The following is a 14,567-nucleotide window of genomic DNA, read 5'->3' on the forward strand; positions in this document are numbered from 1 at the left end:
ATATCTGCTTTACAATAGGGAGCAGCTGATGAACATCGGAAAAGCTGAAATAACACAACTGAAGTTAAAACTCAAAGATTAGAAACACCAGAACTAACAATGGAAATAATCTGAAGGCTGTCATCAGTTCAACCCGGACTTCCAGAACCTCTGCAGAACCACCGGGCGATTTCCTCCATGCTACGCCACATTGATGCAGTTTCATCCAAAAGGAGCCCAGACCAAATATTTAGCGCATAGAAATGGGAATACCTTTTGAAAAACTATCTCTGCTTAAAATATCCATTTTTTTTAATTAATCAAATGTAATATTTTAATTTTCTTTTGAGTTTTCATCATTTCCACAATTTTAAAGATTACAACACATAAGAGGATTAAATATTTTACTGTGTGATAAATCTATATCACATCCAAGCTGCTAGAAATACCAGATATTTCTAGCAAAATTTAGAAATATTAAACTTTTTCACAATATTCTAATATTTTGACATGCATCTGTGTGCAGAGAATGAAAACACATGGGAAAATAAGTGGTATTTTTATTAGACACTAGAAATTACAGATAGAAAGGCAGAGACCTGAACAACACGTAATACTCCTTTATGCTGCACTTTAAACACTCTGAAACAATCTGTTGGTGTTGCCATGAATACAATGGTTACAAATCTGCTGCAATATTTGAAATGAAACGAAGGTTCAGGAAATCTTCCGGCGCCAATTTGCAGCCATCAGGGCGGCGTTGTATGGGACCAAAACACTGGGAAACAGTCGGTGAGTTAAAGGCACTGGAACAAACTCACGATTATTATGGTTAATGATTCCAGGTGAGGTAGAGAGATCACTCCACACATGAGGTACGTTTGGGATTTCACAGATTCATTACTGTCTTTTTCCTGCTTTATTCTAATAAAAAACAAAGACGCCCTGGAAGCTTTGGAGCCTCAAAAGTGATAAAAACTCTGGGTAACAAAATGGCCGCCTAATATCGCTCACAACAGTGGAGCAGATCGATGACGTTTCGAAAAGTCTCAGTGGAATGTGAGAGTTTTGTTTTACTGGGGTGGAGGTTCCAGAACTTATTTTATTTTGCTTTACTAATCTTTGAATGAATCAAATACAGAAGATCCAAATGAGCATGACCTCAGGAGACAAATATGGAAGTCCTGAGATGCCAAGAACTTACTGGAATTAATGAGCTTGGTGAACTAAAAAATATTAAATGTGTTATTTTGTTCAATTTTTACACAGCTTCTGCCTTCTAGTGTTCAAGAAGGATGTTGCGTTGCTTTAACTCAGTGCTTCTCAATTATTTTCCGTTACGCCCCCCTAGCAAGAAGAAAACTATTCGCGCCCCCCATTCCGCACCGTGACTATCCATCTCTGCATAACATTTTTTCCTTATTAAAATTTTTTTCGCTGAAAAAACTCTAGCGGCTTATCGGCGTGATTGGGATGTAACATATTTAAGTGACGCGCTAATTTATTTGGCTTCATGCTGTCCGCTGCGAGCATTTTTGGACACAGCAAACACACCGGTCTTTCCTCTTCTCCAACTGTAGTCACAGTGAAGCCAAGCGCTAAATACGCTTCGTCGTATTTCCTCTTCTTAGCTTTCGGTTGACTTTCTGTTGTCTCATTATCTTTGTCTCTCTCCGCTTTTCTTTTCATCCCTGTGAAAACTTTTTCATGTTGGGGGTTGTTGAATAACGGAGGCCAGAGACAGAACGCAGTCTGAGCTTTTTGTTGACTTAACACTGCTAACCAAGGCAAACCTGTTGTCTTGTAAGTCATAAAATGTTGCACTGTCGCAAACGTGACAGAAGTAACAATGAGAGCGCCACTGCCGCCTACTGTGCGCAATTACACTTTCTACTAGTACGGCCAAAAAAAAGCCTGTTCCCCAGGATCACACGCCCCCCCAGGTATCGCACCGCGCCCCCCAAAGGGGGCCCGCCCCACTATTTGAGAAGCACTGCTTTAACTTAATGAAGAATTTATGGCAGGAGTGGAAACTGCCAATTTAAACATTTGCAGAATATCTAATTTTGTCATTAAAAACGATGATGCTTCCAAGATGGTTAAAATTTGATGTAATATTTCATGAGCCTTTTAACAAAATATAATGCAATCTTTTCAAAACTGAATTTAAAAAGCTCCTATGGTAAAAATATTTAAAAAATAGTTTTTGCCATTAACCAGGGGTCATTAAGTAGAGCTGGTTTATTTGGATAAAATAATTAGTGTGCAAATTTGTGATGTTGATTGAGGACGATCGCGTCCAAAACAATCTTTGGATTTGGTGTAGGTTATGCAACATCTGGCATTAGTGGCCTCTTCTCCTACAGTGAGACGACGTTTGAGGTAAACCTTTCTGGAACGGGTTACGTTTTGCACAATTAGAACAAACGGCATGTTTTTGCATGAAAATCCTAAAGAAGATTTTATGCAAATATTTGCAATCATTTTGGGACCTGCCATTTAGATATGGACATGCCATGATCTGCCTTGTGAAATAGCATATCCACATCATAGACTGAGGTCTAAAGCATGACTCATAAATCCAGCTTCAATCTAAAGACTCTGCAGTAAAAAGAAAACAGGAGAGACGACAAAAAAAAGTTTTGCAAGGTTCATCACTCGGGTTCAGGGATTCGCTACGACTGCAGAAAACAATCGCAGAGCAGCAGGAAGAACCAGCTATAGTTTCCCTGCCGTCATAGTAACGCCATCCCATGTTTTTGAGAACATTAAGCACATTAAGGACTGTTGAAATCATATATAATTACAATGCCCCCAATATTTTGGTTTCCTTCTCATTCCCTCAAATAGAATATCAAAATACCTCTTTATTTATTCATTTATTTTATTAAACACAATTTTTATATTTCTCTGGACTTGTTGTGCCTTTAAAATACACAATTCACCAATTCTATATATATATGTGTGTATATATATTGGAAAAATACTGTACAAAAAGGAACAACGTATAGATTTATAGAAACATCTCTGGTTTGGTCTGCAGGAAACAAACTGACTGGGTGAACCACAGTATTGGACAACACCATCCAACCTTTTTCTCTTTTACATTCATACAACCATCTTTAAAAAGTCGGTGAACAGACGCCACCGACAGGACATCTGCACCGAGTCCTAAAAGAAAGAAATAAAGCAAGAACTAGTCATGCCAAAGAATCCAAGGAATCAACAACTAGTCCAAAAAACAGAGAAATCATGCTTCAACCTGAAGAGGAGGAGGCTAAACAACCACAGCTTTCAGAGCAGTAATAATACTAACAATTATATCAACAGAATATATATATATATACTTATTTATAGATATAAAAACAACAATCTTCCATCTGAGAAATAAAAGGGAGATAAATAGGAGGAATTTTCTTGAACCGGATCCGATTGTGAGACGCTAGTTAGTGCAGAAGTTAACGAACTGGAGCAGGAGGTGGAGACATATTTAAAATTATTGCTCAAGAAATTAAAACATAATAATAACAACAGAGAGCAAAATGTTCCTGGACTGGACAGGAAATACTAACATAAGTGGCTACAAACGACAAAATAAAGAGGATTTTAGTCCTGATCTGATGTAGAGAAAGAGGCAGGCTCGAACTCCTCACAGTGGGAAGTACGCACATGTAAATATATTTATATCTATTTCGTCAAACCGTGTAGAGAAATCAAAGGAGGAGCAGACGAGATGAAGCTTAATAAAATACCAGAATCATACAGGTGGGGCTGCTGCCATTAGAGACATTGTCCTTCAAACAGGAGGGCAAACTGGAGGTTCTGGGAGCAGAGGTTGGCCCAGGAGAGGCTCACAGCGGCCCGTGTCGCGCCTCGTATTTAGCCAGAATGTTCTTGCAGCGGCCCAGCTCCTTCCTCAAGTCGGCCACCTCGACGCGCAGCGCGGCGTTCTCCTTCTCCAGGAAGCCGGCCCGGATGGCGATCTGGTTCTCCTTGAGGCGGCGCGCGTCCCGCGAGCGCTTCGCCGCCACGTTGTTCTTTCTGCGTCGCGCCCAGTACTTATCATCCTGCAGGGGGCAGTAGAGGGCTCAGTGAGCAAAACAACATGGCAATGAAATACAAAAAATTAATGATGCTTTTATTTCGAAGGTGAATCCTGCCACTAACGATTAAGTGAAGGCTGAAACATTCTGCTGATCTTTCATTTAACTACTTAAGTTTAATTTATACAATATTAGAAATACATTTAAAACAAAAACAAACAAAAAAGTTCAATTAATTTTTAAATAAGAAAATTTTCTTTGTATTGCCTGAAATGCAATAACAGCACTGCTTTAGTGAATGCCTGATCATTTGTAGCAAAACATGCATCTGCATAAACATCTGAAAAGATCAGCTGTTTCTGACTGACTAAAGAAAATAGGAGAGGAAGAAAGAGAGGAAGGAATGACAAAGAAAGAAAGAAGGAAATAGTTTTAAGTTAATATTTCATACCTAAAATCTAAATAATCTGCCTAAATGAAAAAAGAAAAATTTTATTTCCCATGTCATTGTGATGGGTTCTGGTTCTGGGTTCTGGTTCTAGGTTCTGGTTCCGGTCTGAGACTCTTCCTCACCTTCAGGTCCTCGGGGATGAAAACCTTCCGGGCTTTCTTGATCATGGGCTGCGGCTTCAGCTCCTCAGCGGAGAATTTGCGCTTCCTGGGGTCGAACATCTCCTGACCCGGAACGCTGGACAGCGCCAGGTCGGCCGGGTCCGGCTCGTACGTCACCGGGACCTGGATGGACTCCGGGTCGATGGGGCTGGGTGTGTCTCTGGCTGCAGACCGGACAGAGGACACAAACAGAACATCAGAACCGGGAGGCCATGTCTATTCTCTGTGAAGCTTCTAGTTCTGCTTGAGGCGGTAATACCTCCACCATCCAGCGGGTGGTGCTGCCACACAACGGTTACACAAACACTTGACCAACAGTAAAAGCAGCAGGTTCTGATTTTCTGCTGAAATCTGTTATTCTTTTGCAACTAATTAAACCCGACCGCATGAACGCTTCATGTCCTCAAAGCGACCAGAGAGCACAGAAGAAGAACGCAGGCGTCACAGAGCAGCACAACGTTTACAGAAACAGTAATACATTATGTTTATTAATCAATTTGAACATTTATTCAGAGGTGGGAGATCCAATTCAGACACAGTGGAGGCTTTAGAGGGGCAGTTTTGTGTTTTCCTGTTCACAGCACAATCAAATCATATATAATCAAAGAGGACTTAAAAAGACGTTGACATTGTAATTTAACGTCTGTCTCTTTAAAAACTCCTGCTCTTTCTGAAACTTGTTTTTATCAGATGTGCAGTTCAATCAGCTGTTTGCTAATTGCTGCTGGCTAGTCTGAAGGAGCCTAGTGGGAGAGGGAAGTTTTGTAGCTCTTATTTTTATCTGAATAATTGTACCCAAATTTCATGGTTATAATAATAATATTCTATTCGGTGTAGATCATAAGACAGAAAGCTAATAAAAAGAAACCAGAACTAATAGTAAATGTTGACAGTCTCTGTCTGTTTGGATGTGTAGTCTGAAGAGTTGTGAAACTGACAGACTTCTTTTATAATTTATTAATCATAATTTTCAGCCATTGTTTCTGTCGTGATTCCAACGTCTGGCTTCTTCTGGTGCCAAATTATGACTCATTTCTCATATCAATGGTGTAAAAGTCGGACAAAACGCAAAATGAACGTTCAGACAAGTTTGGAGACAATCGGATACAATGTAGTTTCAAATATGGAAGATTCAGGAGGGGAAAAGATCGGAATTGGTCCGTTCAGACTGCAGGGAAAAATCTGGTTTCGCCTGCTGTGTGACTGTTTCAGGAGCTAAGAAACTCCTGACTTCCTGTCCCGAACAGGCGCTACGTGCATTTTCATCGGCCGCTGATCCGCTGGCGGCTCGAACATCATGACCCACATTAACGAGGTCGGAGCCGCTGACCTGGTCTGCAGCGCTGCAGGAACACACGGATCTAAACCGTCCAAAGCTCTCTGACATCGACCATCAGGTATTCTGTTGAATGGTTCTGATTCAGACGTATGGGAGACTTTCCTGCCAAAAACACAAAATCCTACCAAGTATCTTTGATGTAGTTTCTAGTGGAAATATCTCTGTACTCTTTATATAAGGCAAAACAAAAATACATTTTGAGTGAATAATTACTTAATGTTGATTTATTTAATGCTAACAATGAAATAATCTGCCAGGGGAACCAGCAGATTATTTATTGTTTTTCACCAATATTAAGAAATTATTGCCTTTAAACAAATTCCTATATTTTGTTTGGAAAAGTTACTAGTTTGAACTTATTTCAGATTTCCACTAGGAACTGGACAAAAATACTTGGTAAGATGTTTTTGTGACTGCGATGATTCTTTGAATAACCGATTAATCGTGATTAATCGTTTCAGATCAAGTTCTCAGTGTGTTTCTCTGCCGTCTCAGACTGATAGTCTCAGACTGATAGTCTCAGATTTTGTTTCTCATCTGTTCTTTCATTTTTAAACCAGAGACCAGATTAAACATAATCCGTCTTTAAGCGGCGACACAAATAGTGCGACCTGACCTCTGCGAGGCGAGCGCAGGAAGCCGAGGCACAAGCGGTCCGAACTGGAACGTCTAAACTCTGCGACCCGGTTCTGACCAGATCCGAGAAGAGGAACGAACTGAGATTAATCATTAACCCGACTGCATTTCCATGGAAACCTATAAACCACATTCAACAAAGTTTTTTTTTTATTGCACTGTGGATACATTTATTGATTTTACAGATTATCATCTGGATCCAGCTTGACGTCACGCTCAGTGATCATATCGGGCTTTTTATGATTTTATGGGCGCTGTCGCCATGACGACCAGACGTCTCCGTGAACTGCTGAACTCTGAGTTTGAGTTTGGATGTCTAATCTCTCTTTACTCTCTTTACTGTAAATACTCTCAGAGGAAGATCATTTCGGGTCACGACAATTTTATTTCACCTGAAAAACCCTTCCAGCTGCAACGTTGAGCCTCAGATGATAAATATAGCAGAGTCAGAACAGCAGCGCACCGACAAGCCGGCTGGTTTCCCAGCACTCTGCTGGTTAATTTGTGAAAATTTAAAATAAATGATTTTAAACTGATTAAAACTGAAATTTGCATGTTCTGCAGTTTCCACTGGTTTAATGTTTAGCAGATGAATGAGGCGGATTGTGCAACTTGTGAACATTCTGCAGAAATATTTAAAAAATTTATAAAGGAGGTTTTATTTTTTTATATTTGTGGTACCTTTTATCATTATTTTACCCTATTTTATTGATAATAGCAAATAATGTAATAGTTAAATGTAAACAAAAATATAGTCACTTTATATTTTGCTATAAATTAAAATTAATTTTTTTAGAAAAAATAATGATTAACTGTGTGAGAATTAACTTATTTTCTGATAATTATGTTTTAAATGTGTGTGAAAAACCTTATATTCATCAAAAAACAGGTTATCTGAATTTTACTCAACGTAAATAAAGTACAACAAAGAAACTGCTGTTAAAGCTTAAAAAAACAAAACCATTTTCTTTAGTTTTTCCTGATGGAAGCCAACCGAAGAAATATCTGTTGGTTCTGATCCGACTGGTGTCAGAAACTAGATGAAACCTGATTCCCCCTCCGGCCGCTGCACGGTCAATGTCCTGGACGCGACCTTGGACCTGCGAAGGCCGTAGCGGGGGCACACCCAGGATGTTATCTGCCTCAGCAGGACGAGCGCCACAGGCTGCAGGCCCTGCGGCGCTGCGCCGGAGGCCGCGGAGCTGGTTAGACGAGACCAGGCTCGCTGAGCTGGAGCGCGGCGCGCACGTGACCAGAGCACGCCTGAGTCCATGTGACCTCTGCAGGGTACAGCGTGTGCTCTGAGCCTGGGCCGGTCCCAGAGGGGGAGAGCGGGGGGGTTTGGGCAGGAAGCAGAGAGGGTGGGTCGGGGGGTGAGAAAAGAAAAGGAGGGGGCTCCGGTTTGCAGCTCGGCGTTGCACACGGCTGCCTGCATGCGCCCGTCACATGGTGCCGCACGCCAGAGGAAACCCCATCCTGGCTTCACGTGAGAAGCCAGGATGGACCCAAACAGAACCCAAACAGAACCCGGACACATGAGTGTCGAACGAGCAGGAGTTTCTCTAACATCTGAGCTGCAGCCTGAAAATATGGAGCTAGTCTGACTGCAGGTCTGTTAAAGAACATATGGAGGACCAAACTGGCCATAATTATTTCAATAAATCACAGAATTTTTTATTTTTTGTTTTGTTTTAGTAATTAAGTCACATTATAAATAAATGTTTCAGTCATGCCACATTTTAAATGAATTAAAATGTGAATAATAAAAATATTTACCTAATTTCCAAAAATCAGTGATAATATTTTGTGCAGTAAATGGGCAGAACAAATTTAGCAGTGGCGTATTAAACGAAGCACATTAACTTATATTATAATGCATTCATTTATTGTTTATTCCTACTATTGATATTTATTCAATCCAGGATTTATTCTTTTGTCCTTATTGTTGGACTTATTACCATTATCAATAATTTTTCTGATAATGTAAAATGAAACCAAACTAAATCTTTAAATATTCCATCAATTTAAATTGTAACATAAACACACATTAAGAAACGTGAGTAAAAACATGCAAATATAAATTTTTATTAAGTGTTTTTCACAATCTGATAAATTTCCTGAGAAAAGGAAGCAGTAAAATTGTTTTAAGAGTAAAATCAAACTAATTTAATTTCCCCTGCGTTTGTTCTCATTTCTGCAGTTTGATACTTTATTTTAGATGAGTTTTGACTGAGATTTTATTGAACAAAATGTGGAATAATCCCCCTCCCTGGCAATGCATTCAGCACATTAAAGACGAGGTCAGACCTGTTTACAGAACCTCCAGCCGTGTTCTTCCTTCCTGACCGAGGAAATGTTTGGGAGGAGACGGATCTCCAGCAGCAAACATCTCCATCTGATCCAGACTCAGCAGCTGGAATCAGACCGGTCCGTTATCGTTTGATAAACCTGAAAACATCTGACTCACTGGGTCAGTGAGAGCCCTGGCTGGGACCCCGCCCCTTCAGGTCAACAAACTCAAGGTCTCCATCTGTTTATCTTCCATGATCTGATCCGCTGCCAGCAGCCGGTCAGATTCTGGAAGGGAACCGCTCCCAGGATCAGGCAGGAAAAGCAGCCGCTGTCTCCTGGATGCCAGCTCGTTACGTAACCGCTTCCTTAACGAGAAGTTTTCTGCGGTGACCAAAACGGCAGACGGATTCAAAAACGTGTGAATCTGAAAGTTTCCACCGTGTGGAGTTGGATGAAGTGAGTTTATGTGGTTCGGTGAGTTCAAGCCTGAGGCACAGCTTTACAAAACCAAAAAAATGTGGAGTAAACAAAAACAATGAGGGGGCGGGGCTTCTTTCAGCCAATCGGAGCTCAATGAGAGCCGCCCTGCAACATACTTAGACCTGAGCTTCATCAGCCTGCAACATTACAAACAGATTGAATCATTTTCATCCCAACCTGAAACAGGGTTTGGCAAGTTTTTTAATGCCACCTGAAATGGTATTGAGGGCCAAAACAACTACAAACATCGGGGATTCTTCAGGGACGTAACTGTGCCAAACTCAAGATTTTTTTTCCTTTTTGAACAAAATGCACATAATCTTGTATCTGCCTGGAAACAGAAGTGGCAACAAAGCATTAATTTGCCCTTACCCTTGATGAAAAAAATTAGCTAGCTAGCTTAAATGATTAATTACTTAATGGCAGCATCAACCGCCTGAATTCAGAGAACATAATGAAGATGAATACAGGAAACTATATCACCCTCCCAAAACAATCTTTAACATATTTTTTCTAATGAGTTTAAATCTTAAGGCCTTAATTTTAGATATGCAACGTCAAGACCTTTTCAAAGCCACCTAGAATGAAACTAAGGCCACAGAAATAGTTGTTTGGGGACGGTTCTGTTTTTCCACAGCAGTGTTTTTGTTTGTGAGGTTATGTCATGAAGTCACAGTCAAACTGTTATCTAAATAAAGGAACAAATACAGTTCTTAGCATTACTTTGACTATTATCACAAGAGTACCACAAAATATGATGCTGAAGTTCAGATCACCCAGCCTGATTGATAAAACTAAATAATCCTGCCACGATGTAATTTAAGGCCTGTGATAAATGCAGTTAAAACCAACTTTAAAATGTTCTAATGACTTTAACACATTTTAAAGCCTTATATTTAAATACAGATTTTATGAGGCCTTATCTTTAGTTACATAAATTTGATTAATAAAGTCTTGTGTTTAGATACACAACCTTAAGACTTTTTAAGATCTTAACTTTAGCTACATTAATTTAAGACTTCTTAAGGCCTTATCTTTAGATACATACATTTTAGACTTTTAAAGGCTTATCTTTACACCCAGAAATTTAAGACTTTTTCAACAACTTAACTTTAGACACATTGATTTAAGAATTCATAAGAGCTTATATTTAAAAGAATTTAAGACTTTTTAAAGAGCTTAACTACGGATACATGAAGTTAAGTCTTTTAAGACCTAAATTTCAGATACATTTAAGTCTTTTTAAGGATGCACAGACACCATCTAAGAACATGTGGAGGACATTTGAGGACCCAGGTGTGCCTCAGCATGCTTCCTACCTGCAGTGGTGGGGCTGTGCAGGCAGGTCTGAGGCGGTATGGCTGTGTGAACGGAGGTGGTGGCGCGGCTGCTGAGGTCCACCACTGAGGGGGTGGGCGGCTTGGGCGGCGAGACCTGTTGCAGTGCTGCCTGGGACGGCTGCGCCGCCTGCGGGGCCTGCTCGCTCTGGGCCGTGTTGGCTGGGATGCCGTTTTCCGACAGGAACTCCTCCAGGTCCATGTACTCCAGCTGGAAGTTGTCGCCGTCGTACGGCAGGGTCTTGTCCCACAGAGTGGGCCCGAGGAAAGCCGACTGGGGGTGGCTGGCTGTGCTGCTCTCATCTTCCAGCTTTTTCTCTTTCTCCTTATCCTTCCCGAATCCTGAAAGAAGAAAACAAATCCCATCAGATTTCATCCTGGACTGATCTAGTAGGAATCTACGTCACTTCAGTCTAATCAGGACCAGATTAGACTGTGCTCAAAACAAAACCACAACTGATTTAACAACAAACCAATTAGTAAGCATTTCAGAATGACTCAATTAACTGCATGAGAAATTAAAACTATCTCAATCATTTCCATTTGCAATTCAAGACGGCTTATGGTCTTTCCACAACATGAAGGGCAAATTTAAACTTCATAAAATTTTAATATTACTTTCTGTCAGCTGTATTAAATATTGACTGAATAAACAGAAAAATGCTTGTCGCATTATTAAACTTATATTCCTAAAATCTAACACAGGAACCTTTTTAAGTGGCAAAATAGAAAATTAAGAATTAAAAAAATTAATACAGAAACCGCCATTAGTTGCTCTTGATATTAAAACTTCACTCCATGAAGCGCTTTAACTCACAACAATCTCCAAAAATCAGACCTTGTTTTTTAGCGTCATGTTTTTTCCATTGTGTTACAAATTTGTTATAATTTTTCTCAGTTTTTCTGTCATCACATCATCCCCACCTTGGTAGCACATCAGTAGTTTTCAGTTTATAAATTTGGTGCGGCTCCGTTATGCAGCTCGGCTGAACGACGCCATCAAGGTGAAACTTAAGTGTTTATAATACAAAACAGAACCGCAGAAAATGCATCTTACATCCCACATGGACTCTGTTTGGAGCATTTCTCTTTTTCCTACTGGTAAGGCCGCCATCTTTGTTTCTTGGCTCCATTTAAGGATGACAAGCTCAGAGTGTTCAGAAATATTTTAGAAACATAAGAATTTAATGCCACATCCTGCAGATGTTATTGTCTCAATGTGCCAAGTGACCTTTGACCTCATTTGATTATTTCATCTATTAGGCAAAATCAGGTGAAAATGTTAGTATGTGAGAGGACGTTGCCCCTGTTCCACCAGACCAAGCACAAGACCATCTTGTAGTAGTCATTCAGATGAATGAATGGATACAATTTTCTTTATATATCAACAGAAGACACTTGAGAGAACAAATGTACAAAATATTTTCTTTATATTTTACTGACTTCCTTTTGTGCAGGGTTGTGACAGATTTACCTCCATCCTTACAGGCAGGAAGTAAAGAGGTCTGGTCATGTGACCTTTCACACCAGATACATGAAAATGTAATTGCTTAGAGAAGACACTTTATTATTTGACTTAAAAACTTCAATTAGCTGCTAAAAGTCAAAGCAATTCCTTCAGACCTTCGAGAAGTTAGAAAAAATGTCTGGCAACAATTGTTGCTGGTGAGATTAAACAGGTTAATTGTTAATTAATCGTAAGTCAATTCATTGTTTCTATCCCCATGTCAATAACTAAATTCATGACAATAACAAAGCTGTTTTGGATACAATTTATGGTAGGGGGTGCTTATATTTTAAGTCTAATATTTGCATGTCAGTAAAACATTTATTCTAGATAAATAAGAAAATAGATTTTTTTTACATCTGGACTGAATCATCCTGCATTACATATTTACTCTTTCAACTTTGACACCATTAATCTGGTTTTATTTTCTTTTAAAAAGCCAATATTTTACGTTCCAGTTGATAAAAACCCAGATTTAGTTTCTTAGACCAATTAAAGAGAAAAGGTTAGGCCGACTAAACAATGTGCCAATGCAGATTCAATAATTGGTTGTGGCAAAAATCTTGAATATCAACAATTCACTGAAGTCTGTTGTTATCCATATGCATCTTTTTACAGCCATATAACTTTCCATTAAAACTCCTGCATACAGCAGCTTCTTTTGTCATTCACCTCCACAACAGCTACATAGCAAAACAATTCTGTATTAAAAATACTTTATTATTCTTATTACTGGTCTGATATTACATTTTCATGAGAAACTGAATGTTCGATCTTCCTTAAGTGTAAACCATAATCACCTAAACATACCTTTGACCTGACATAAAACCAACTATACTGAAATAAATGACGTTTTCAGTTTTATTCTGATGTGTTGAGATGAACATGCAGGTGTTTTTTGTCTGCCCATCTCTCTCTGTCATCTGACTGGAAGAAACATTAGAACTGTGGAAATGTTCACTAACCCGTGAGAAATTTAATATTTGAGCAGCCTGGCCCTTTAAAGGTAAACATTATCCGTCATTCATATCAGCTAACATCCATTGAACTCGTCCTAAGAGAGGCTTCAACATGGAGCACGCCCTCTATATGCAGATATCGGTACTTCTAATGAGTCCCATTGAAGACAGAGGCGTTTAAATGTTATAAACAGCACTTTACGCTATTAACAGCGCAGACACAACAGCAGCGCGGTTAAATCTGGACCCTTATCTGTTCATTGAGAAAATAACTTCATGTTTAAATCACCTACAGGCTGAATTTGACGCCAAATCCGCCAGTTAAAAACATTAAACCCGAATTACATTCTGATTTCTCTATCTTTGCCGCTCCAGGCAAATCAGATTACAGTTTAATGTTTAACAAAGATCGCAAACTGCAAAGACGCGCCACTTTGAGGCGATTTGGTTGACCTGTGTCCTTTTCGTCCGCTGTATCTGTCACATCAAAGAAGTGCGCCAACAAGCCGCCCTACGTGCACCTGTGTGCGCAGTAAGTTTTGCACATTCTTTCAAGACAGCGTACCTTCATCGTGGTGAAACGGGAGTTTCAGCGGGTTTTCCAGCAGGGATTTCAGGACTCCATGAGTCGGCGGCAGGAAAGTTGGGTTTAAAGGAAGAGGTCTGGCCATTTTCTCCATTTCACTTGAAAGGCAGCAGGAGTAAAACAGATTAAATGTCCCCAAACCAGGTTAGAAATTAATAAAAATAAAAAAATAAAATAGTTTAAAAAAAAAAACTCGCTGTCCGGCTCGTGGAGAAACCCACGCAGGTGGAAAAAGGAGACCACACTCCGCTCAGCGGCAGCAGCGGCGGCGGGAGGAGCAGGACGGTGAGCGGCTGGATGGCTGTCTGTCGTCGGGGCTCTCTGGCAGAGAGGGTGGAGAGGAGGAGGAGGAGGAAGGCAGGGAGGTAGGAGGGGGGCCGCTGCTGCACTCCCCGGTGCGTGTGAGGAGACGGGCGCCAGTGACGTCAAAGCACCCGGGAGGGCGGGGACTGTACGTTCAGGGACGTCAGGTAAAACCCCACGTCCGTGCTGCCTTTACTGACAGTTGGGTCAGGGCCATTGTAGACGGAAACAGGTAGAAAAAGAAGGATATATTTATGCCAAAATAAAAACTCTAGAAAATTTGCTAAGTAAAATAAAATAAACTCGGAAATTTCCTGGAAAAACAGAAACATTTCTGAGTTTCAAAAGGTGACAACTTTCAGAATTAAAAAAACTCTGAAATTTTGAGACATCTCAGAAATTTTTGAGGAAAATTCTGTTTGAAAAAGAAAAATATTTGAGTTTCAAACATAATTATTTTTTTTTACTTTTGACTCTCAGAAATATCCATAATA

At 39.9% G+C, this 14,567-nt stretch overlaps 1 protein-coding gene across 1 annotated transcript; it reads right to left on the reverse strand.

Moving 5' to 3' along the window:
• Positions 1-523: 523 nt before the first annotated feature.
• Positions 524-14,146, reverse strand: hlfa (HLF transcription factor, PAR bZIP family member a). Its single transcript, XM_055051766.1, has 4 exons — positions 13,750-14,146; positions 10,701-11,060; positions 4,596-4,798; positions 524-4,046 (listed from the first exon to the last, which is right to left on the reverse strand). Exons 1-4 carry the CDS (start codon positions 13,862-13,864, stop codon positions 3,831-3,833), a joined length of 894 nt encoding a protein of 297 aa, XP_054907741.1. The 5' UTR covers positions 13,865-14,146; the 3' UTR covers positions 524-3,830.
• Positions 14,147-14,567: the final 421 nt, after the last annotated feature.

Source organism: Poeciliopsis prolifica, unplaced genomic scaffold (assembly GCF_027474105.1).
Source record: "Poeciliopsis prolifica strain line A6 unplaced genomic scaffold, Auburn_PproV2 SCAFFOLD034, whole genome shotgun sequence".
NCBI classification, from domain to species: Eukaryota; Metazoa; Chordata; class Actinopteri; order Cyprinodontiformes; family Poeciliidae; genus Poeciliopsis; species Poeciliopsis prolifica.